The 26,534-nt window shown below is 38.9% G+C and overlaps 2 protein-coding genes across 5 annotated transcripts in view; both read left to right on the forward strand.

The window, feature by feature from the left end:
- SPAST (spastin) overlaps window positions 1–6,645 on the forward strand; it is a 56,462-nt gene extending 49,817 nt beyond the window's left edge. For all 4 annotated transcript variants that reach the window (XM_061432004.1, XM_061432006.1, XM_061432002.1 and 1 more), the window contains one exon: window positions 3,802–6,645. In XM_061432004.1, the coding sequence (XP_061287988.1) occupies window positions 3,802–3,924 (123 nt within the window). In that variant the 3' untranslated portion in view covers window positions 3,925–6,645. The remainder of the gene's footprint in view (window positions 1–3,801) is intronic.
- Window positions 6,646–16,899: 10,254 nt separating this feature from the next.
- The window catches only part of SLC30A6 (solute carrier family 30 member 6), a 48,860-nt gene continuing 39,225 nt past the window's right edge, over window positions 16,900–26,534 (forward strand). Inside the window, exons 1-2 of the mRNA XM_061432026.1 lie at window positions 16,900–17,003; window positions 21,662–21,748. Coding sequence (XP_061288010.1) covers window positions 17,001–17,003; window positions 21,662–21,748 — 90 coding nt within the window. The 5' untranslated portion in view covers window positions 16,900–17,000. The remainder of the gene's footprint in view (window positions 17,004–21,661; window positions 21,749–26,534) is intronic.

A 26,534-nucleotide genomic window follows, 5' to 3' on the forward strand; every position in this document is an offset into this window, starting at 1 on the left:
GGCCTCTCCAACATAGTAGTTTGCTTCATCAAAGCCAGTGAGCCAGGAAGAGAATAGAGAGTGCCAGCAGGATGGAAGGCATAGTCTTGATAACCTAATCATGGAAGTCACATCTCATCACTTTTGCTGTAGTCTGTGCTTAGGTCCAGTCTATACTCAGGGGAAGGGATTCCACAAGGGCATATATAACAAGAGATGGAATCATTAGGAGACACAGCAGGAGATACCTGCCACATCTGTAAATCAATTTAATTTTATGTTTAATGGGTCACACTTGGCCAGCAAAATCTGCTTTTATATTAAGATGAGTCCTCTCAACTCTACTGTAGAACTCTGAAAAACATTGTTGCCTTCTGGGAGCAAGGCACACCTTGAAATTGCCTATCCCAAGACTAGAATCAGCAACTTTAGGAACCTGGGTTCATTTTAATGGAGAATAATTTAATGACTGTGTGTCAAAATGCATACTGCTTTCTTTTTGTTAGTTTGGGTGTTAGTCTACTCCAATGACAGCTTAAAAATGCAAATTTTTAAAAATATCATTAATTCATTCTAACAGTACATTTATTTCAGTATTACAGTGTAACATATCTACTTGAATTGTGTCTTGTATTTTAAAAATATGTAAGCCATTTCATTATTTTAAACTAAATTTTATGTAGCTATTTGGCTGTTGGGTCTTCATTGTGGCACGTGGATCTTCCTTGCATCCTGTGGGATCTTCCATGGTGGTGCACAGACTCTCTAGTTGTGGTGTGTGGGCTCAGTAGTTGTGGCACATGGGCTCCAGACTACACGGGCTTTAGTAGTTGCTCTGCAGCCTATGGGATCTTAGTTCCCTAACCAGGGATCGAATCTGTGTCCCCTGCGTTAAAGGCGGATTCTTAACCTCTGGACCACCAGAGAAGTCTCTAAATTTTAGGTAGTACTAAAACTTAAAACTACTGAATTATAAAAAATAACATAATGTACCTTTTTGTGATCATTCCGCTAATAATGTGTGTCTGGTTACATTGTTAAAGTTTTTGCTTCTAATGTATACTTTTATGCAATTTATTTTTAACCTAATGGTCTTAATATTAATAACTTGGTAACAGCTTTTAGCTATTAGTCCTGGCTTATGAGTTGATGTTTATAAAGCACTGAAAGTCTGGCAATAGTGAATACTGCATTAACTAAGTGTTAGTCACTTAGTCATGGTCAACTCTTTGCAACCCCATGGACTGTAGCTCATCAGGCTCCTCTGTCCATGAAATTCTACTGTATAAGTGTCCATTAAATAACTGACCTGGGTCTCCTGCAGAGCAGGCAGATTCTTTACCATCTGAGCCACCAGGGAAGCCCTAATTTAAAAATATGTAAATACTAAATAATGGCAACCTTTTATAGAGATCAAGGAAATCCATTTTATTTTCTTACTGATTTTCTTAATCTATGCAATGTTGATATTAGAGAGGATATGAAGTAGTTAGATTGGGTTTTATAAGAGTAATAAAAAGAATATACTCAATCTAGATGTCTATCAACAGATGAATGGATAAAGAAATTGTATACATATGTGCAATGGAATGGGAGAAGGCAATGGCAGCCCACTCCAGTACTCTTGCCTGGAGAATCTCATGGACAGAGGAGCCTGGTAGGCTACAGTCCATGGGGTCGCTAGGACTTGGATACTACTGAGCGACTTCACTTTCACTTTTCACTTTCATGCATTGGAGAAGGAAATGGCAACCCATTCCAGTGTTCTTGCCTGGAGAATCCCAGGGATGGGGGAGCCTGGTGGGCTGCCGTCTATGGGGTCGCACAGAGTCAGACACGACTGAAGTGACTTAGCAGCAGCAGCAGCATACAATGGAATATTACTCAGCCATAAAAAGAAACGAATTTGAGTCAGTTCCAGTGAGGTAGATGAACCTAGAGCCTGTTTTACAGAGCTAAATAAGTCAGAAAGAGAATAACAAATACCATGTAATACATACATATGAAATCTAGAAAAATGGTACTGATGAACCTATTGGTAGGGCAGTAATAGAGACATTGACATAGAAAACAGACTTGTGTACCACAGCAGGGGAAGGAGAGGATGGGACAAATTGAGAGAGTATTATTGAAACATATTCATTCAGTTCAGTTCAGTTCAGTCGCTCAGTCGTGTCCGACTCTTTGTGATCCCATGAACCGCAGCACGCCAGGCACCAACTCCCGGAGTTCACTCAGACTCAAGTCCATCGAGTCGGTGATGCCATCCAGCCATCTCATCCTCTGTCGTCCCCTTCTCCTCCTGCCCCCAATCCCTCCCAGCATCAGAGTCTTTTTCCAATGAGGTGGCCTAAGTACTGGAGTTTCAGCTTTAGCGTCATTCCTTCCAAAGAACACCCAGGGCTGATCTCCTTCAGAATGGACTGGTTGGATCTCCTTGCAGTCCAAGGGACTCTCAAGAGTCTTCTCCAACACCACAGTTCAAAAGCATCAATTCTTCGGTGCTCAGCCTTCTTCACAGTCCAACTCTCACATACATACATGACCATGGGAAAAACCATAGCCATACGTAAATAGTAGCCAGTGGGAATGTGCTGTATGACGCAGGGAGCTCAACTTGGTGCTAGAGGGCTGGGAGGTGGGAAGGAGGTTCAAGAGGAGGGGACATATGTATACCTATGGCTGATTCATGTTTATGTATGGCAGAAACTAACAACATTGCAAAGCAGTTATCCTCCAATTAAAAATAAATTTTAGGACTTCCCAGGTGGCTCAGTGGATAAGAATCCACCTGCCAATGCAGAGGACATGGGTTTGATCCCTGGCCCAGGAAGATTCCACATGCTGGGGAGCAGCTAAGCCCGTGTGTCACAACTACTGAAATCTGCATGTTCTAGGGCCTGCAAGAGTGGCCCCCACTCTCTGTAACTAGAGAAAGCCCTCAGGCACCAATGAAGACCCAGCACAGCCATAAATAAGTAAAATTTAAAATAAATTTTAAAATGTAAATTAAAAAAAATACAGATAAGTATCAGTTGAAATTTTGTCTCCAGTTCTTAACTTCTTATTTGGGGGCAAAATATACATGTAAATATGTGATAATTTTTAATTGACCACTTTGTGCCAGATTCCATTTTGTCTTTTAAAAATGCTTAGGTAAAAATTAGGTATTTATTAACTCATTTTTGTTTTATTCTGTATTCTCAAAACCAATTAAAAGTCTCAGAAAATAAGACCAAATTAATATGAAAATGTATTACAAGCAATAATAATAAAATTTTAGACATACGCATCCTCCATGTTGTATTAAGAGCAATATTTCCTTCAGAGTCCCATGTGCATCTTGTTAACTCCTTTTCCCTTTCTGAGAAACGTGAATTTAGCTAGAGTATGCTTGTGGTGAGTGAGACTTGAGAATGTAAAATTTCATGAAACTATGCAGAAGAAAAATTGGAAGGAGATAACCCAAATAGTGGTTGTATATCTGAGTAGTGGGATTGTGTTTATTTTTTCTGATTGTGAATATTTTGTCTAGTTTTCTGTAATGATTGTGTTTTGTTTTTATAGTGGGAAAATACTGGGATTTAAAATGTTAATACCTAAGAAGCCAAACACATGAAATGAAAGTATATTATTTGGTAGGATTTCTTAAATAGGAAACGTACCTAATATATACTAATATGTAAAATAAGATGATTGACATGATTTTCTAAGAATACGTCTATATATATTTTCACATTAATAAAGCATTTTTAGCCACCATTGGGTCAGCTATTGTATATGTGATAATCATTTGTATTGTGTGCTTTTTTTTAAATCTAGATGAGAAATATTCGATTATCTGACTTCACCGAATCCTTAAAAAAGATAAAACGCAGTGTGAGCCCTCAAACCTTAGAAGCATACATACGTTGGAACAAGGACTTTGGAGATACCACTGTGTAAGCCTGCAGAATGTTTACTTTTCAAGAGAAAAACATACCATCTTCGATGAATACTTTTATCAGCTACAGAAAGTCAGCCTAAGTTTACAGGACTTTTCAGAGTCTTACAATTACTTGTGCACCCCAGAAGATGAACCATAAAATAAATTTAAATAAAGTATACAATGCAAATGGAATATTTTTGTTTAAGGCCTTCTTGGCTTGATGGTCATGGCTATCCCAATGGGCACTGTAAGTCAGAACACAACAAAAACTGAATCTGGTCTTCTTTACCAACGTAATCGTAATGTAAATAGTAATTTGTATATTATGTTGCAGATGAAAGTGTTCCAGAGACGGGGAATGGTAGAAGACACAGAGCCTTTGGTGGTTTGTCTTCTGACATCTTTTCTTAAAATAGTCATTTTTCCTGTTTTCATTTCCTACTATTGTCTTTACTATGGGTGATTGGAATGCCAAACACTCTGTTTCTTTTTTTTTTCTTTTTACAAATTGTGTGCCAAATGAAACTTTTTCCTATGTAACAGAAGTAGGAAAAAGAATTTTGAAGGTTTTTTTTCTTCTTCATACATCTACAGACATTAAAAATGTTTTCTTTTCACTTTTTATTTTTTCTATTACCTTTCAACCAAATAATTTGGAGAGCAATACGATAGCAACAAAACAAAACAAATTTAGTGAAAGAAGGAGAAATTTTGAAGTTTTCAGATACTCTGTCATATAATATGTAGACCAGTCCTCCTGTGATCTGTAGTATTTTTTTTCTAATATGTTTGTCAGAAATCTATTGTAGACTGTTAACTTATTCCTAATGGAATTTATTTTCTGCTAGAATTATTCTAATATTTAAGAAAGCCAATTTTAACCACTATGAAAGTGGTTCCTGTGCAAGAGAAGGGAAATACTGGGAGTGAAGACATTTCTAATTTATTGCTTATTACTTCCTTACTGTTTACAGGATAATTACAAGCCAGTGGATCTACCATGTTTTATTAATCCCTCCAATGAAACTTTAAAAAATTACTGAATTTTTATACATTGCATACATTTTATAGGTTTCTTGTGCTCACTTTGTTAACTAAAAAGTTTTAGTCTGTTAATCTGCCTTTTGTTCCCCAAAAATGTACAGTAATTCCATTTCTTGTTTGTATGTGTAGGTTTTTGTTATAAAAATGTCCTTGTAGGAAGTAGAGACTCATATCAAGGCCTTCTAAATATTGTAATAAAGGCAAATGGATATTTGCCATTAGTTTACTGGTTAAAAGTTTGTTTACAGAAATCGTCTTTGGTGCTTTTATGTAAAATGTCATGGGTGGAAAGAATAATTTTATAGTAGTAACAAAATTTTTTTTTTTTTTTTTAGGAAAAATATCTTTGGTTTTGAGAAAATATATTAAAGTTAACTTTCCCCCACTAGATAAGAATTTTATAATGAAGAAACCCATACTTCTTAACTTTACTCTTTCTTATCTTAAAGATTTATCTAAATGTAGAAGATGTATGATTATATGCTGTTTGTAGCTATAACTTAAATCATGTCTCCTCTAATCATAGAACTCCCTGGATAATAAAAATGAGGGTTGAGATAAATAGAAAAAAAAATTTTAAGCCAAAACCATGATATTTTAGGTCATGAGTAGTATCTTTTTAAGGTCTCAAACATTATAGCATCCATTATAAAATACTGATAATGAAAGATGATGAAAATATACACAATAAGTATGATGAACATCCCAAATTAAAACATTTTCAATAAAGCTCATAAAATTTCATTTTTAAATTTTCATTTGGAAAAAGATTATTGATGAGTAGTAAGTTGTATTAAAAGTCCATGTGCTTTAAACTTACAACTTTTAAACTACAAACTCCTTTAAAATTGTCATAATATTATATACATTAATTGTAGCTCATTTATTGGGAAAAGTTTTAGATAACAGACTTCACATGTTACATAAATTAATATTGTCATAAACATTGAGTCAGAATTATAGTACTGTATGCACATCCATCTATGGAAGTTAATTTCCTGATCAAGTCTGAAATTGAACTTAGTGCTAGAGAACAATTTTCTTTGACTTACATGACCTAAGTTTTATTTTAAGCTGTGTTTCTCTCATAGAAGGGCCATAAAAGTAGAGTAATTATATGGTAGGACGTGTAAGGTTTTGGTTTGATCTTTTTCAATAAAGATAGCAGTTGCTGAGGATTTCAGAAATAATATTAGATTGTGACCTTGTAGATTTTGCATTGAGCTCTGTGTCATATTATTTAGTAAAAGGTAATGTTTAAACCTTAGTGTGCTCTTCATGTTACTATGGCAGAGTTTTGTAAACTAAATTAAAACTTACTGATGTACTGGACTTTGAGCCAATGGAAAGAATCAGTATTCTCTTTCCAGATATCTTAAGGGTAAAAGCTTATTCTAAGACAGTCTGCCAAATGGGGTTATTAGGTTTCTGACTTGCAGATATGCTTTGTGCTTGGAAAGAATTGGAGGAAAAGCAGATACTAGAACTCTAATTTAATATACAGCAGTCTTTGTTTATAGTGTAAAATTCATTATATTTTGTACAAAAACTAATTCTTTTGGCAGAATGAACCATTTACAGTTTGTTTTTGGACTTTGAGTCAACGAATTTTCCTTCAAATACTTGTCTGAGTTTTACTCTGGACTTTTGTACTTTTCTTCAGAAGAAATGAATTAAAAGATTCAGCTGCATAAGTGAGTTTTTATCCTAATGGATTGGAAATAAATTATAAACTTTATTTTGCCTTTAATTTATTTGAAACTTTTTGAGATTTCAGAGGTTGTAGTCTGGTATTGAAAGAGTAGCTTGTATTGAACTGACTCTTGCCAATAACAATTACAAACTCTGAACAAGATATAAAAAGCTGTGATTAGAAGACTAGAGAGCAGTCAAAAATGGGCAAAACCGGCACAAAATCATATACTAGAAGAAATCCACATTAACTGGGTTTCACCATGAGAGCCACTTGCAGCATCTGCAGTGTGCTTGGAAATAGAATTCAAGGAGAATGTGACAGTCTTAATGAGCTGAGGAGTCAGTTAGTGCTTCTAGAACAGTGTGAAATTGGGAGGGAAATTTTGAAAAGGAGAGATCTAAGTCCCAAAATCTGCCTGCAAATTCTTTTCAAAAGCTTGTTGGATTCTGAAATTATACCTGTGCAGTGTGACAGTCAAAAGAATCCAGGAGAAAGCAATAGTTGAAATCCAGAGTAGTTGTAGCAGTTGCTGGACGAATAGAGTTTGAAATTCAAATTCCAGTAAGAGGGGTCTAGTAAACACTCTGGTTTTCCATTGACACCCAGAAAGGGCCATGGCTTAGGAGGAAGGACAGCATCCTAGAATAAGGGCTGTACTTTAGAACTCTGGGCACAACTGGAAGAAACTCACTGAAACAAAGCTTAAAATCAGGCTTTCACAACATCAAGGTTATCCATTAGTAATTTAACAGCTAGCCAGAATAAAACATTGTTAAAACAGAATCCAGAGCCTTTACAACATATTAATTCACAAAGCCCAGCAAAAATAATAAGCATATAAAGAAAAATTATATAATCCATAATCAACAGAAAATCTATGGAAGCAGAAACACAGATGACTATTTTGGAATTAACAGAAGATTATTTAACAGCTTTAAAATACATTAAAAAATTTACAAGGGAAAATGATGGATTAATGGATTAGGATTCTTAGCGGAAAAGTAGAAACTGAAAAGCAAATAGAAAGTCTGTGATTATAAATTATGAAATGAATGACAGTGTCTGAAATTTGAAAAATCACTGGGTGGGCTTAACAGTAAACTGGGTACATCAGAGATAAGAAAACAGGAAGGCAGTTAATATAATGATCAAAGTGAAGCACAGAGAAAGAAAGAGATTTCAGACCTGTGGGACAGAATCTGTCTAATGTACATGTACTTTGAGGTCCAAAAGGAGAGGACTGGGAGAGAATGGGGCAACAGAAATATTTGAAGCAGTAATGCCTGGAATTCCCCAAAATTGTTGGAAGACATCAACTTACAGGTCCAAGAAGTTCAGTGAACTCCAAGCAGAATAAATGCAACAAAGATCACATCTGAGTACATCCTTTGCAAAACACACACACATGCACAAAACCAATTAAATATCAAAAGCAGCCAGCAAAGGGAAATGACATTACACTTGAATAAAGCAAAAATGGTGGGTAACTTTATTTGAAACAGTGGAATCCAGGAAATGATGGAGTGACATTTTTAAAGTGTAGAAATTATACAATACTATATAAAAAAAAAGGTGAACAACGGACCTACAGTGTAGCATAGGAAACTATATTCAATATCTTACAATAACATATCATCAAAAAGAATCTGAAAGAGAATATATAACTGAAATCACTTGACTATACACCTGAAACATACGTTGTTCAGTCGATTAATCGTGTCTGATTCATTGCGACCCCATGGACTGCAGCACAATAGGCTTCCCTGTACTTCACCATCTCCCAGAGTTTGCTCAAACTCATGTCCATTGAGTTGATGTTGCCATCCAACCATCTTATCAACAACACTGGAACTCAACTATACATCAATTTAAAAAATAAGTGCAAAAATAAAAGTTAACCTAAAATTTTGTGTTTACTTAGAATGTTGATCCATAGGTTACAGTTTTGCCAACTATCTGATCTATACCCAAAAATATTAATATTTTGTCTTATTCTGTCTTTCCAAATTCTCCTTTCCCCTCCTCTTCCTATTCCCTTTCTTCTGCCTTCTGTTTCTCTCAATGAATATTACAGAAAAATGATGTAAACTAACCTGTTTTCTTAAGTTACACAAATGGTATCATTTATATGTACATAACCCTTTGTGGTCAGTTTTTTATTTTTTACTAAGAATTTTCTTTTGAAATTTAACTAGGTAGATTTGAGTTAGTTCATTTTCCTTGCTCTATAATATTTTGGTGTGTTTACGGATTATTCATCATTCTCCATTGGTTGACAGTTAAAAAAAAAAATAATAAAGTGACAATGAAATTAATAAAAAAAAATAGAATGTTCAGAATACATAAAAGTCATTTCAGTTGTACAAAAAGTAAGAGAATTTGTTCTTAGCAGGCTGACATAGGAAATTCTTTAAAATAGACTGTTTTTAAAAAGTTATTTATGTGGCTGCTCCAAGTCTTAGTTGTGGCACTTGGGATCTTTGATCTTCATTGTGGCATGTGATCTAGTTCCCTGACCAGGGATCAAACCTGGGCCCCCTGAATTGGGAGCTCAGAGTCTTAACCACTGTGGACCACCAGGGGAAGTATCTAAGAAATTCTTTGGGCTGATGAAAAGGAATCCTCCAAAGGAATCCACATCTCCAGGAAGGATTTAAGGACTTTGGAAATGATATTGTCGTTCAGTCACGCAGTCTTGTCCCACTATTTGCCACCCCATGGACTGCAGCACACCAGGCTTCCCTGTCCATCACCATCTCCCGGAGCTTGCTCAAACTCATGTCCATTGAGTCAGTGATGCCATCCACCCATCTCGACCTCTGTCATCCCCTTCCTCCTGCCTTCAGTCTTTCGAAGCATCAGGGTCTTTTCCAATGAGTCATTTCTTCCCAAAGTGGCCAAAGTATTGGAGCTTCAGCATCAGTCCTTCCCATGAATATTCACAATTGATTTCCTTTAGGATAGACTGGTTGGATCTCCTCGCAGTTCTCCAACACCACAGTTCAAAAGCATCAATTCTTCGGTGCTCAGCCTTCTTTATGGTCCAACTCTCACATCCATACGTTGCTACTGGAAAAACCTATTTTTGACTATACAGACCTGCTGGGGTCCAGCCCCGGCTGATCCAGGGTATTCAAAGGAGAGACGGCATCGGCGACCTATTTATTTAAATATTCATCAAAGATATAAAGAGTAATAGAATGAGGATAGCTCAGTGAGGAAATTCAGTGGAGAAAAGAGGCTGAAATAAGGATAGCTCAGTAGGAAAATTCAGTGAAGAAAAGAGGCTGAATAAAATTCCAAAGCAGGGAATTTACGTCACCTATGAAGGCCGCAGGCGTCCTCCTGTTCTCCCGAAGGAGAGGAAACACTAAGGCCTCCCCGGTCAGATCTTAGAAGCCCAGGCAAAATTAGTAGGCTTGATGAGCTTCCCCGCCTCAGAGGAAAAATTCAACCAGAAGGTGATAGAAAGAACGACATGGGGAGACCAAGTTTCGGTGAACAAGGCCCACACTTTATTTTCCAAAGTAGTTTTTATACCTTAAGTTATGCATAGAGGATAATGGGGAAAGGGGTAGAGTCATGCAGTAAGCCAGGCTTTCTTCCTGCAAACTTATCATATGCAAAAGTTTAGGTGATTTGCATCATCTTCTGGCCTGGAGGCCTGTTAACATTTTAAAACCCTTTCTTCAGAAAACTTATTTTTCTCTAAAGGTGATTAGTCAAGTGCCACCCTCCAAAAGCATTAAAGTTGCATTCCTATAGGGCAAAGGTGTGGTGGGCTATAACAAGAAAAAGAATTAACTCAAGGGTCCCAGGTTACAAACATTAAAGCTACTACTTACACCAATTATATTCATCAATACACTGCCAGGGACACAGCAGGTAAGGGATATGGAGACTTAGCAGCAAACATTGGCCCAACAAGTGAAAAACCCTTCACCAATACAATTTCTAATCAATCTTTTAACTGCTCAAAGGAATCTGTATTTAGACAGTTTAGAACATCTCATGCTTCTCACAGTTGGGAGGCTCTGAGCAATCACATGTGGCCGGAAAAACCTATTCAGGCAGGCTAGAGGACTTGCAAAGGAGTTTGTAGGTTGAAACACTATCACACCCAGGAACTTTATTAACTGGAGCTGTAAGTTAACTCTTTTTTTCAGAGAGAGGTAGTGGGGGACAGACCCCTGTAAAGTCAGAGGTGTAGGTGAGAGCACAAAGCGGAAAGTAGGCAGACTCTGGTTTTGGGGGTAGATGCTCGAGAATTTCCAGGGGGACTCCTGAGGCTCGATCCCACCTTTGCGTACGCCGAGCCTCCTTCCTCATGACCTTTGCCACGGGCGGAGTTCCTCACGCTGGCTCCCGGCAGTGATAGAATTCCAGTTGAGCTATTCCAGATCCTGAAAGATGATGCTGTGAAAGTGCTGCACTCAATATGCAATATGCCAGGAGATGGCTCCCGGCACAGACCTTGGTTGGCAAAGTGATGTCTCTGCTTTTTAATATGCTTTTTAATATGATGTCATAGCTTTTCTTCCAAGGAGCAAGCGTCTTTTAATTTCATGGCTGCAGTCACCATCTGCAGTGATCTGGGGACCCAAGAAAATAGTCTGTCACTGTTTCCATTGTTTCCCCATCTATTTGCCATGAAGTGATGGGACCATATGCCATGATCTTAGTTTTTTGAATGTTGTTTTAAGCCAGCTTTTTTATTCTCCTCTTTCACCTTCATCAAGAGGCTCTTTAGTTCTTCTTCACTGTCTCCCATAAGGGTGGAGTCATCTGCGTAGCTGAGGTTATTGATATTTTTCCTGGCAATCTTGATTCCAGCCTATGCTTCATCCAGCCTAGCATTTCGCATGATGTACTCTGCATATAAGTTAAATAGGCAGGGTGACGATATACAGCCTTGATGTACTCCTTTCCCAGTTTGGAACCAGTCTGTTGTTCCATGTCCAGTTCTAACTGTTGCTTCTTCACCTGTATACAGGTTTCTCAGGAGGCAGGTAAGGTGGTCTGGTATTCCCATCTCTTTAAGAATTTTCCAGTTTGTTGTGATCCACACAGTCAAAGGCTTTAGCATGGTCATTGAAACAAGTGGATGTTTTTCTGGAATTTTCTTGCTCTTTCTATGATCCAATGGCTGTTAGCAATTTGATCTCTGGCTGCTCTGCCTTTTCTAAATCCAGTTTGAATATCGAGAAGTTCTTGGTTCCTGTACATTGAAGCCTCACTTGGAGAATTTTGAGCATTACTTTGCTAGCATGTGAGATGAGTGAAATTGTGTGGTAGTTTGAGCATTCTTTGGCATTGCCTTTCTTTGGGATTGGAATGAAAACTGACCTTTTCCAGTCCTGTGGCCACTGCTGAGTTTTCCAAATTTGCTGGCATATTGAGTGCAGCACTTTCACAGCATCATCTTTTAGGATTTGAAATAGCTCAACAGGAATTCCATCACCTCCACTAGCTTGTTCATAGTGATGCTTCCTAAGGCCCACTTGACTTCGCAGTTCAGGATGTCAGGCTGTAGGTGAGTGATCACACCACCGTGGTTATCTGGGTCATTATCTCTTGTATAGTTCTGTGTATTCTTGCCACCTCTTCTTAATATCTTCTGCTTCTGTTAGGTTCATACCATTTCTGTCCTTTATTGTGCCCATCTTTGCATGAAATGTTCCCTTGCTATCTCTAGTATTCTTGAAGAGATCTTTCCCATTCTATTGTTTTTCTGTTTCTTCACATTGATCACTTAGGAAGGCTTTCTCATCTCTCCTTGATATTCTTTGGAACTCTGCATTCAAATGGGTATATCTTTCCTTTTCTCCTTTGCCTTTTGCTTCTCTTCTTTTCTCAGCTATTTGTAAGGCCTCCTCAGACAACCATTTTGCCTTTTTGCATTTCTTTTTCTTGGGGATGGTTTTGATCACCACCTCCTATACAATGGGGTTTCCCTTGTGGCTCAGCTGGTAAAGAATTCATCTTCTATGCAGGAGACCTGGGTTTGATCCCTGGGTTGGGAAGATCCTCTGAAGAAGGGAAAGGCTACCCACTCCAGTATTCTGGCCTGGAAAATTTCATGGACTGTATCATGGGGTCACAAAGAGTCAGACCCAACTAAGCAACTTTCACTTTCACTTCACTTTCACTCCTGTAGAATAATACAAACCTCTAGCCATAGTTCACGCAGTCTATCAGCTCTAATCCCTTGAATCTATTTGTCACTTCCACTGTATAATCTTAATGGATTTGATTTAGGTCATACCTGGAAATGATATAACCGTCAGTAAATACAAAAGATAATTTTTCCTTTATGTTTCTAAATACCTATCAGTTTTTTTTTTAAGTTTACAGTGTGGTATTTATAATATATGTAGAAGTAAAGTAGATAACAGTAATAGCACAAAGGATGGGAGAGGACAGTAAATGGAATTATGTTGAAATAAGTTTATCGTACATAAAGTTGTATAGTATTAAGGCAGACTGATGATGGTGCATCTCTTACCCAGCAAAGGAAACAAGGGTATGGTGCAAAGTCCAGAGGAAACCAAAGACTGGCTCTGAAGAGTCCTCTCCCAATGGAGTTACACAGGATGTGCTTAATTCCTCCAGCATTATTATGACATCTGTGAAAACATTAGGCCTATCCCCATTAAGCACAGTAAACCATTATTAGGGAAGAACAAATCCAAGTTCCCAGATGCCAACTAAGGGCCAAACTGGCAAGGCCTTTCAGAGGATAGCAATCTCAGCCCTGCTATTTTAGTTCTTTTCTGCACTGTGGTTCAGGGCAGGCTTTGCAATGAGGAAAAGCAACATATGTGGGATGCTACAGACCAGGTGGGATAAGGAGGGTGTCTACAATGATGGACACTTAGTCTGAGGAAGTTATTTATATGGGTGGGGGCAATCTGCAATGAGGAATACATTCTCAAGAATAGAGAGATGTATATATGGAGGAACGGAGTCAGCACAGATGACAAACTGCTTACATACAGGAGACTTGTTCAAACAAGTCAATGTACATTATCCCTATTGGAACCATGTTTCTCACTGTGGCAGAGAGGAGTTATGAATACAAAAGAATGAAACCTGTATGGTTGGGTTGGAATTGGATTTAAGAATATGAATCCATAATTTAAGACATATAAAAGTAGGTGAAGAAATGTAGATGTAAATATGTGTCTGTGTGTGTACACATATTCTCAAGTTCTTTGCATTGAGAAAGCCTTGGAGTAACTACACCCCAAAAGCAATGAGCACACATATCACTCCTGTCTTCTAAGTTCTCCATTGTCTGAGTCTGTTCAACCTGCCATATTTTTAGGTGGCTGCTTTTTGTGTGTTTTCTTTGGTACATGGCATGTGGGATCTTAGTGCCCCTGAGCAGGGATCAAACCTGCACCCCCTTCAGAGATAGCATGAAGTCTTAACAACTAGACTGCCAGGAAAGTCCCTTTATTTCCTTCTTTGTGCTTGCTTTTAGTTTAGTTTGCTCTTTTTCTAGTTTCTTAAGTGGAAGGTTAGGTTGTTGAGATTTTTCTTATTTTTTCAATATAGGCATTTACAGCTATAAATTTCCCTCCAAGGACTGCCTCTGCTGCATCCAGTAAGTTTCAGTATGTTGTTTTAATTTTCATTCATCTCAATGTTTTTTCTAAGTTCTCTTGTGATTTCTTAATTGTCCCATTGACTAAGAATATGATTCTTTTAATTTCCACCGGATGGAAATTGGATGGTGTATTCCAGATGTGTTAGATCTACCATGTATATAGAGTTGTTCAAGTCTTCAGTTTCACTGTGATCTTTTGTGTAGTTGTTTCCTATGATTTTATACCAATTACTCAATTCCCTGTATTAGAGTCTTCTTTTCTCCTTCTTAAAATACTTTTGAGAGATTTCTTTTTACCTCTAAACCATGTTACACTCATCAATAAGGAATTAGCTAACTATACTGATAACCAGGTAGCACAGTGATACCTGCCAACGCCAATGCAGGAGACATGGGTTTGATCTCTGGGTCGCGAGTATCCCCTGGAGGAGGAAATGGCAAACCTGCTCCAGTATTCTTGCCTGGAAAATTACTCCATGGACAGAGCAGCCTGGTGGGCTATAGTCATGGGTTTGCAGAGTCAAACTTGACAGTGACTGTACACATCCACACACGTGCACAGCACATACACACAATTGATATTAAGGCACATGCCTATGACTGAATTCTCTAAGGCACTAAAACTATAATCTAGAAAAATTAAGACATGAGAAAAAGTCACAGTACATCCTTATAATGAAGTAGGCAAACTATAAAGAATATGTACTGTCTGATTTCAGTTTTGTTAAAATTCGAAAGACTGGAAAGAAACTTCAAGAATCAAAAACGATTTGCTCAGTGTAAGTGAAGCAATAATATTCTAATTTTCCTTCTCCATGCTAACCTTATCCAAGAGTAGCAAGTACAGGATAGCTGGTAAGGCTTTAAAACTAGGTTGTACAGAATTCCAGCTCCACCCCTGACTAGTTGTTTGACCCTGACACACAATTTTCCAAGCAGGAGCTAACCACAGTACCTGTATCAAAGGGGTACTGTGCTGTGCTTAGCGTTCAGTCCTGTTGGACTCTTTGTGACACCATGGACTGTAACCTGCCAGGCTCCTCCATCTATGGGGATTCTCCAGGCAAGAATACTGAGTTGCCATGCCCTCCTCCAGGGGAATCTTCCCAACCTGGGAATCGAACCCAGGTCTCCCGCATTGCGGCAGATTCTTTACCATCTGAGCCACCAGGGGAGCCCAAGAATCCTGGAGTCTTTCCTAGCCTATCCCTTTTCCAACGGAAGCTGCCTACCCAGGAATCGAACAGGGCTCTCCTGTATTTGCAGACGATTTGTTTACCAACCGAGCTACTGGGGAAGCCCGAAAAGATAATATAAGGATTAAATGAGCTAATACACTTTAAGTCCTGAGTGCCTACTACATAAGTGCTTTAATAAATGTTAGCAATTATCTTCCAACTACAATCCATTCTGCATACCACAGCCAAAATGTAGCAGGTCACTCCGTTGTAAAAAGTGTCCCCTGGCTTCCTGTCTCACTCCGGGGCGGGGGGGTGGCAAGGGTAGAAAAAAAAGCAAGCTCTTTAACCCTGATTAGAAATTTCTGCTTGATCTGGGCCCTATTTACCACTTCGATATTCTCTTCATTTCTTCCCCTCAAAGACAACGCTCCAGACACACTACCTAATTTTAGATCTTAAAACACACTTACTTGAGTTTTGCACTACTTATCCTGCCTGCAAAAATCTTCACAAAAAGACTTGTCACTTGAAAGTCAAATTTAATCTTCTTAGAGCTTTCTGTGACTACCTCTTTAAATCAGCGACTCAGTTACTCTCTGTTGCTGCTGCTGCTGCTAAGTCGCTTAGTCGTGTCCAACTCTCTGCGACCCCATGGACTGCAGCCCACCAGGCTCCTCCGTCCATGGGCTTTTCCAGGCAAGAGTACTGGAGTGGGGTGCCATTGCCTTCTCCGCACTTACTCTCTACTATTACCCATCTGGAGAAGGACATAGCAACCCACTCCAGTTAATTCTTGCCTGGAAAATCAGATGGACAGAGGAGCCTGGCGGGCTACAGTCCATGGGGTCGCAAGAGTTAGACACGACTTAGCTACTTAACCACGACCACAAGAATATCCTTTTCATGAGGGCGATACCTGATACACACGTGTTCCATATTCAATTTTTGCTGAATGAATTATACTTCAATGTGTTTTATTTTCCTTTTTAAAGTAAAATCAATCCTATAAAATTTACGTATTATTTTAGGAATTACTACATAATACTCTGTCACTGGAGAAGGCAATGGCAACCCACTCCAGTACTCCTGCCTGAAAAATCCCATTAGTCGGCCTGAGCAACAGCTGCTATGGCAAACTAGGTGGTCTCTGGGTAAGTTTCTCGATCCTGTTTCCTCACTTGAAAAATTGAAAAATGGAAATGTTACCTATTTCATACGGTATTGCAAAAATTAAAAAACACAACATAGGTCAAAGAGCTTCAGGACTCAAAGAAATTTTTCTAGTTACAAACAAATTGCTCCTTAAACCTAAAGACCTCAGCTGGCAAATCTGCACCCAGACCTCCGCCAGCTTGGAAGAGTCGCTCTAGCCGCCGCCTTCGCCTCTATAGAAAGCAGGGGCAGCCGGGAAGTGGGGCGCCGGACTAGGAGGCCAGTGCACGCACTTCCGCCCCCCGCGTCGCTCGCAACCAATCGGCCTCTGATGTCCACGCCCCTTCCGCTCCAGGGAACTACCAGCTCCCAGAGCGTCTTCCGGTGGGAGCTGTGCCGCTCCTTATCATGGTGAGTTGGCCAGGGGAATGAGGGTTTCTTTTGTGATTCTTCTTATTCTCTCTGGTTCCGAAGCGGCCTAGAAATGCTTCAGCTGCCCAGAGGAGGGGTCTTCAGAATTATGCTCGAGGTCCCCGGAAGGAGTCTCTAGCGTCGGAGAGAGTGCCCTCAGAGCTCTGATGCCCCCTTGCTCCCTCACCCGGTTCCTTTGCGTCTCGGGACACCGGCATCGCTCCAGAACGACTTTTCGGCTTTGATGAGTGTATGACTCTTCCCTGCCGTGATATCCTTGATACAGAAATAAAAGTCTTTGCTGGTGTCAGTAACCACAACACCGACAAAAGATCTGAAAACAAGTCCACAGTAGCGACGACCGTATTAGTGATGCGTACAGCAGTGATGATAACGTTGCATTAATGAACAGCACGATTAATAGGCTATTGAAGCTGACGCCCCACTCTCCAAATTGGTTTTATTGAGTGCAGATAGCCGGGTACAGCACAACTTTGAGAAGGCCAAAGATTGACGAAAGTCAAGGTGTCGGTCGTTCCTCTTACTGCAGCTTTTTTGGTGCTTTTGTAGATCCCAGTATACCTTAGGGCTTTAGGAATGTGCTGTTTAAATTTTGTTAGACAAGTTAGTTATTTTATTCTTTAATAAATCAAGTATATAGCTCTCTGAATTTTATCTAAGGGTAAGCAGTGGATTGTGATTTCAGTGTCAAAAGAGGTACACACCATTTTATCAGAAAAATTTATGGATCTCTTATTGATAGCCTGTATATGACAGAACGACCATGTTTCTGTGTCTACGTATTGTCATTCCATTTTTTCCTTGAGTGAATATGGTGGAAAAAATGTCTTATTTATCTACTTAAATATTTTCTAAATTTCCTGTAATCTTTCCTTTAAACATGTAGAAAATAGGTAAAACTTTACTGTTTTGGCTGACCAAATAGCCTCTGTGTTCAACATCAGAACATTCACCACTGTGTAGCAGAGTTAAGTTTCTAAAACTTGACCATACCAGTTCCTTGCTTAAAATTCTTCCTTTTTTTTTTTTCTTTAGCCCACAAGCTAAAGACCTGTTTAGTATGGCAAGCAAAGACATCTGTAGTCTAGCTTCTTACCTTTGCAGGTTTTTTTCACGCATACGTACATATATCCATATTCCAGCTACCAGGAACAGCTTGGGGATTGTGCTCTAAGAATTAGACCTTTGCACTGAATTAATATGTGCTGTTCTATCTGCAAGAATCGTTCTCCATCCCTTACGTGTCCTTTAGTCTCTTTCCTGAGCCTTTCTGTCATGTCTCAAGGTCCTATTAAGTGCCTCCTTTAGGCTCCTGTGAGGCTGCTTTTTACCAGTAGCATCTGTAGCCCTTAGCAGACTGTGTTACGATTGTGTATTTACTTGCTTGTCTTTCTCACTTCTTAGGCTATAAGCTCTTTAAGAGCAGAACCTACGTATTCACTGTCATATTCCCAGAGTCTTTTGTACAGTGCCTGGCCCAGAGGAAGTTTTCAATAAATATCTGTTTCAGAAAATGATGAATAAGTAACCTTGGCAGTAAATTTTTATATTTGAAACATTAGTAATAAGGGAAATACTAGCATTTAAGTTTTATTTTTAAAATTGCCCATTATTCATTTTAATAACATATACTATGTGCAAAGCATAGTGCTATCTTAGAAAATGTTGGGGAAATATAGCCCTTGTTATTGGTGAAGTTACTGAAAATGAACTTACCGTTCAAGATGATAGTATGAAGGCTAGCCTGTGGTGAATTACAAAACAAGTGGCATTAAAAAAAAAACTCATCTAAATAACGTAATACGGCTTCTTGCAGGAAGTGAACCAGTGAACTGAGTACTTTGTCCCTTTATTCCAGTCCCTTAGTCTACTCTTCATTACTCTCTTCTGGGTGAGGAAACAGAGAGGTCAGATAACTTGCTAAGTGCTACAGGGCTATTAGTGCCTGGGTTAGACCAGTCTGATCTTTTCACTGTAGAATTATCGATATGATCGTGAGACAAGGAGTACACCAATATAGTGGAAATTGAGGAGAGCAATTTCCTCAATAGTGGAAATTGAGCAAGAGAGAAAATGGAAAGAAACAGGCTAACTCACTGAACACACTGAGTTCCAGGTTGTAAAATTTGGTGTTTATTTTGATAACAGTGGAGAGCCAATAGAATTTTAGAAAGAGTGACATTAAGATTAGGGTATTTGTAGTTGTTCCTCTACTATCAGAATGGCATCAGAAATGGACGTCTGCCTTTTAGAAACCTTATTGATTGTCTTAACCTGAAACTTAAAGTAACTGAAATAATTTTAAATGAGCTAGAAGTTAGAAGATATTCAAGAATACCAGTAGTAAGCAGAATTTATCTTTGAGACCAAAATATCCCACTCATAATTCTTTAAGAATAAAGTATGTTTATTAACATTAACATTTAGTAACATCTCAGATTAAAATAGCATATTGTTCCTTTTCAACTGAATTGACTTAGCAGAGCCTTAGGTTATTCACATACACTGATCTTTATTTGGGTATCAAAATTGGTAATACCTTTTTCTTGATGCTTTATTTTTACATTTTAAAGTATATCTTTAACTTTTTATTGTGTAAACTTTCAAACATGCAGAAAAGTAGAGAGAATATCATGAAGTCCCCATGTAGCCGTAACTTGGCCTCCACAGTTACCAGCATTTTGCTGTTTTTGTTGTGCCACATTTCTAGCACTCAGCCTATTTTCTGCCTTCGCTGAGTCTCAACATAATGCAACTAATGACACGTCAAACTTAAAGAAATGGAATATATCATTTTATAGCTACCGAGATGTTTCTAAATGTATTTGCCTGTAGGCAAATCATACTTCTGCTTGTATTGGATCTGAAACTTCACATTTTTTATCTGTTAACTCCCATTTCCTCTGTTGTCTGTGAAAAGCCAGTGTTTGAGTCAAATTGGCCAACTTTAATGAGATGGAAATGCCTCATTATGGTATAGTGGTATAGTGATTGTGGCCTTTACCATCTAGGAAAATGTTTTGTTAAAGTTGAAATCCAAATATTTAAGTGCATGGCACTTAGTAGTCAAGTTACTGTGTATGACCCATTGAAAATTGTGAAGGATATTTTTTTCTCTAGAAACAATTACTTTACCTTTGTAATAACAAAGATCTTCAGTTTATTTTTCTTGGGTTTTCTTTCTTATACATCCATGAGTTTCTTCAAATGTACTATTGTTTTATATTTGAAAACTTAGATTGAGAAGTATAGTAAGGACCCATCTTTGCCTTTTTCCAAATACCATTTATTGAATAACCCATACTTTCTCCTACTGATGTTGGATACTACCTTAATTTCAGGCTAATTGCCTATATGTGGTTGAGCGCTCCTTTATGATAAGGCTTTCTTACACTGTTTCCTGAGCTTGAGTGGCAAATCCCTCAGTGCTCACCACTGCCGTGTTCTTTCTCTGCTAGTACCGTACTGCATACTAGCAGGGACCACGGAAGCTAGATAGATGTCACATACTTTGAATGCCTAAGAGAGAAACTCAGAGGTTTGATTCTAGTAATACTTGCCAAACCTTTCATATATAAAGCTTTAATTAGGTAAATGGTATAATATCTTGGAAATTAGAGCTACTTGGAAACTGCTTTTCCGGTTCAAAATTGCCTAGGCAATCTATTTTACAGCAGAGGTTTTGGTCCTGAGCTAAAACTCCTAGATTTGAATTCCTGCTCAGATGTTACTAGCACTATGTACTTCAGTTCAGTTCAGTCGCTCAGTCGTGTCCGACTCTTTGCGACCCCATGAATCGCAGCACACCAGGCCTCCCTGTCCACCACCAACTCCCGGAGTTCACTCAAACTCACGTCCATCGAGTCAATGATGCCATCCAGCCATCTCATCCTCTGTCGTCCCCTTCTCCTCCTGCCCACAATGCCTCCCAGCATCAGAGTCTTTTCCAATGAGTCAACTCTTTGCATGAGGTGGCCAAAGTACTGGAGTTTCAGCTTTAGCATCATTCCTTCCAAAGAACACCCAGGGCTGATCTCCCTCAGAATGGACTGGTTGGATCTCCTTGCAGTCCAAGGGATTCTCAAGAGTCTTCTCCAACACCACAGTTCAAAAGCATCAATTCTTCGGTGCTCAGCTTTCTTCACAGTCCAACTCTCACATCCATACATGACCACTGGAAAAACCATAGCCTAGACTAGACGGACCTTTGTTGGTAAAGTGATGTCTCTGCTTTTGAATATGCTATCTAGGTTGGTCATAACTTTTCTTCCAAGGAGTAAGCATCTTTTAATTTCATGGCTGCAGTCACCATCTGCAGTGATTTTGGAGCCCAAAAAATGAAGTCTGACACTGTTTCCAAGGTTTCCCCATCTATTTCCAATGAAGTGATGGGACCAGATGCCATGATCTTCATTTTCTGAATGTTGAATTTTAAGTGTACTTAGTTTACTAAAAATTATTTCCACCACATAGGTTATTGTGAATCTTAAATAGACAAATACATGTAAGGTGTCTAGAATAATTGCTTGTCGTGTATCAAGCATTCAAGAAATGTTAGTTGTGATTTACTATATCACAGGAGTGCAGAAGCTTAGGTACTTAAATGCTGATTTGTATACTTTTTGTTTACTTTAAAGGGGACAATTCATCTCTTTAGAAAACCACAAAGATCTTTTTTTGGCAAGTTATTACAGGAATTTAGACTTGTAGCAGCTGATCGAAGGGTAAGTTATTTTTATTTCTTAATCCTAATTTTATTTATTGTATCAACAATATTATAAAGTTAAAAAAGGTAATTTTTAAGACAAATATAAATCACTCTCAATTCATCACAGTGTTTTTATTTTTTTTGTTGGATAAGTAATTTGTTAATGTAAAATCACAGCACTTTAGTATACAGTTGTTATGCCTGGGAGGAAACTCAGCTTTTATTAGTTTTTTTTCTGATTTTAAAGAGTTTTGAAGAAAAATTGGTGATTGCCTTATGTTGTTAGTTTTTTCACAAATTAAGTGGATGTGGTCTGAAGCCATGTTTTCTCATTTTGAATGTAAGGCAGAAAACAAGTTTTTTCATTAAGTTAAACTTTGAGACTATAAAGAAATAATCGGTACCCATTTTGGTCACCAATGTAGACTTTCTAGTTATTATTCTGTTTTCATTGTTCTCATTACTGTCTCATTTATACTGTAAGTTCCTTGAGGGTAGTGACTCTGTGTCTCTTGCTCACATTTTTAATAAAAGTATAAAATAAAATTTTAAATAATGCTAGCTTTATGTAACATAATAAGCAGAAGCAATAATATTGACCATGTCTTGTGATACTAAAGACTTCTTTGTTTTTTACCCTTTTATCTCCTGTTTATAAAACCTTGGGATATAATCAGAAGCCAGTAATTCTAGTATTTGGAAATATTGTCACCTCTAGATGTTAAAGTTCAAGAGCCAAGGGTAGGAAACTAACTCACCTACTTATGTATCTAGTCCATTTAGGATGCTCTCTTGAGAACAGACAGTTATGATGTTGATGGAAAACAACTCTATTGCAGAAGTAAGCAGGGAGTTCTTTAAGCACACTTCAGTGAAACACCGTACACCACAGAATAGGTAGTAGGAGCAAAACTGATACAGGAGCACCTGGATTATACAGACAACCTGTATCATAATTTAAATCTGAAAAGATCCACCTGGCTCATCGCTATTCATTACTTCTCCTGTCTTAGTTCTTAGTGATTGCATATTTCATATGAAAGATCCTTACCTCTCAATTCCTCACCACAAATCTTGTCCTGTGTTCCTCTCAACTGCCCACTCCTATGATCATACCATGCTGCTGCTGCTGTTCAGCTACTAAGTCATGTCCGACACTTTTGTGACCCTGTGAAGCCTACTATATGCCTATGTCCAAGAAATTTCCCAAGCAAAAATACTGGAGTGGATTGCCATTTCCTTCTCCAGGAAATCTTCCTGACTCAGGGATCAAACCCACGAGTCCTGCTTGGCAGGCAGATTCTTTACCACTGAGCCACCAAGGAAGCCTGATCATGCCATACACTTTATCATTCACAATAACTATCTTCCCATTGTCTCAGTTACAAGCATTTTACTCATCAGTCACCGTCTCTTGTCTTTCCAGTCCCCTTCTCTTACCAGGACCTCCAGTTCATTGACTCTGCTGTGTTTTCACTGTTTTTTCACGTCTCTTATTGTCAATTGCTTGCTTATCAATTTAGATTCTCTGGTCCATCATTTTCATTTTCTTGCACATGCCTTCAACCCCTTTGTTTCCATCTTCTGTCTATCATACTTTATTGGCAAATCCTCAACTTTATTAAGTCCACTGTACTCTGTACCTCATGCAAGCAACTGAGTGTAGCCTTAAACACAAAACCGTACTGACTGGTCTTACTTTGTTTTGTTTTGCTTTTTTAATTTTTTTTGCCACGCCATGGCACATGTGGGATCTTAGTTCCCCAACCAGAGATTGAACCTGTGCCCCCTTCAGTGGGAGCACAGTCTTAACCACTGGTCCACCAGGGAAGCCCCTGGTCTCACTTTAAATTCATGATCAAGTATGCCATTTGCACTGCCCATACTGTATCTTCCTAGTTTATTCAATTTCCCACGTTCTTAAGTGACATTTTCTTTCACTTCTATCCTCGAACTCCCCAAAACTTGTTCATCCTCACTCTAACCTGTTGGGTCTGGCTTCCTGTTTCTCTGAGGGAAAAGAAGCAATCAGAAGAAAACTTCTGCACCTTGTCATTAGCACATCTGCCGGCACTCTGCCTTCCCTCCCATTTCTTTGAATGAACTGTCTGATCTGGTCCATAAGGCCCATCCCTCCATTGTTGCCTTACTCAGAGCCAGGGTTCCTAGAACCATTCCTTCTTCTCTTGCATTGTTGTTCCTTCTTTAATCTTTCTCCTTCTCACATCATAATTACATGCCATAAATACCACTCTCAGCTGCTGCTTCCTTTCTCTGCTTGCTTTTGAAGCAAAACTATTTAGAGTTGTCTTTACTCTCTTTGTTCAGTTTCTCTTCTCACTGTTTCTGTTAAGCAAAACCAGTCTAACTCTGGTCCCCACTTATCCACAGAAACTGCTTTTACAAGTACCTAATAACCTCTGTGTTGCCAAAAGCAATGGTCATCCTCATTTCCCATCTTATTTGGCCTTCAATGGCATTTGAATCAGTCTTCCTCCTTAAAGCATTTTATTCACTTGGACTCTGAACTGCCACCCTTGATTTTCCTCCTACTTACTTGAAAGCGTGAAAGTATTAGTCACTCAGTCATGTCCGACTCTTTGTGACCCCATGGACTGTTGCCTGCCAGGCTCCTCTATCCATGGGATTCCCTAAGCAAGAATACTGGAGTGGGTTGCTGTGCTCTCCTCCAGGGGATCTTCCTGACCCAGGGTTCGAACCCACATCTCTTATGTCTCCTGCATTGGCAGGTGGGTTCTTTACCACTAGTGCCACCTGGGGGGGCCCACTTACTTCTTAGTCTTTATTTTTTAGTCTCCTTTGTTACTCGCCTCCCATCTTTCTGACTTCTGAGTTTGGAGTGCCCAGGACTTAGAGAACTCTGGCCTCTCTTGTTTGCCTCATTCTGTCTTGGTGAGACTTTCACTACCATATGCTGATGACCCCGTATTTATATCTTAGCCTCTACCTTCTTCCCTACCTCCAATTCCTATATATAATGGCCTTCTCAACATTTTCACCCAAATATCTAATAGCCATCTCAAATTTAGTAAGATCAAACCCGAACTTTGATTTTCTATCACTTCTTCACCAAATGGCTCAGGCCAGAAACCTTGGAGTCACCTTTACCCCTCTCTTTCCTTCACTCCTCACAGCTGTTTTATAAGTAATTGCCAGCTCTGTCCTCGTAGTAGGACAGAAGCTGACTCTTCTAACAGCCACCTTCAAAGCTCCCATCATTCCCCACATGGTTTATTGCAAGCACATTCTAATGGTCTTCCTACTTCCATCCATGCCCCTGTGCAGCATATTCCAGGTTGAGAAGCTGAATGAGCTTTTTAAAATGAAAGCTAAGTCACTGCTTCATCTCATCTGGAATACATCCCAGTTCTTTTCCTGGCATACATGACACTGCTTAATGTAGCCCCAGACTCCTCTCACCTCTCCTGTCTAGCTGTCCTCAGCCCCTCTTTTATCTCAAAGTATTTGCACTGTGGTTTCCGTTTTCTCTCTGAGATGTCTGGATGCTTAGCATCTTCACCTCTTTCAGATTTCTGGGCACATGTCAGCTTATCAGAGAGTTCTTTTCTGACCACCCTATCTAGATGAGCAGCTCTTTAGTATCTTCCATTACTGTGTTCTTACTATGCTTTATTTTTTCTTTCTAGCACTTACCACCGCCTGACTTCCTATATTTGCTTCTTGTCTGTCACCCCACCTGGATTACAAGGTCCATGTTTCATTCACTGCTGTATCTCCAGTGCCTCAAATGCTATCTGTTACAAAAGAGATACTCAAATGTTTGATTAACAGCTTGATTTGGCATGAGAATGGCATGTATTACATGCTTTATCTGCCTTTTCTGACTGTTACTGAATCCCTGTCCTGACTAGGCCCCTTGTCCAGTCATGTCCTCATTGGGCATATAGTCCCTCGTCCTGTTAACCTGTCGTATCAGTTTTCAAGTTTCTAACATCCCCATGTCACCTGCTCTTCTGGTTTTGCTCCTCCTTGAGGAGGAAGTTCGAGAATGGTGTCTCCCATAAATTTATGCTGGGAATTATTGTTCTTCTTTTTGATGCTTCAGTAACGTATTCACCATAACAGCTATTGTGAAGATTTTTTCTGTATTTAAGTGTCCAGTCCTACTTTACCATATGCCTTAGTTTTAGGAAATGGCTTGTTTCTTCCTTAGATTTATAGCCTGTTACCTCTGTGCTCCATGACTGTCACTTCTTTCTGCCTTATGATTTCTGTCTCTTGAGTTACCTTCTTATCCTTCTCACTTCTGGTGGTGGTCTTCCTTTCTAGACCTACAGCTTTCATCTGTATTATAAAACCATCCTATCCCATACCTTTCCCATACCTTATTTGACCTTATCTATTTAAATATATAAATATAAATTATATGTTTAAACTTAACATTTCCAAATAACAACCTTCCACTATTTCATCTATACTTTGAAACAAGTGTTGGTCTCCCTATGTAGGGATTGGAGCAGAACAAAGTAAAAAACACTTCACTTGATCTCGTCTTCCTTAATTTTTAGAATGCTATTCTTCCTTCCTCTGACTAAATCCAAGCTGTTTCAGATCAGTTCAGTCGCTCAGTCGTGTCCGACTCTTTGAGACCCCATGAATCGCAGCATGCCAGGCCTCCCGGTCCATCACCATCTCCCGGAATTCATTCAAACTCATGTCCATTGAGTCGGTGATGCCATCCAGCCATCTCATCCTCTGTCGTCCCCTTCTCCTCCTGCCCCCAATCCCTCCCAGCATCAGAGTCTTTTCCAATGAGTCAA

This window comes from Bos javanicus, chromosome 11 (genome assembly GCF_032452875.1).
Source record: "Bos javanicus breed banteng chromosome 11, ARS-OSU_banteng_1.0, whole genome shotgun sequence".
NCBI lineage: Eukaryota > Metazoa > Chordata > Mammalia > Artiodactyla > Bovidae > Bos > Bos javanicus.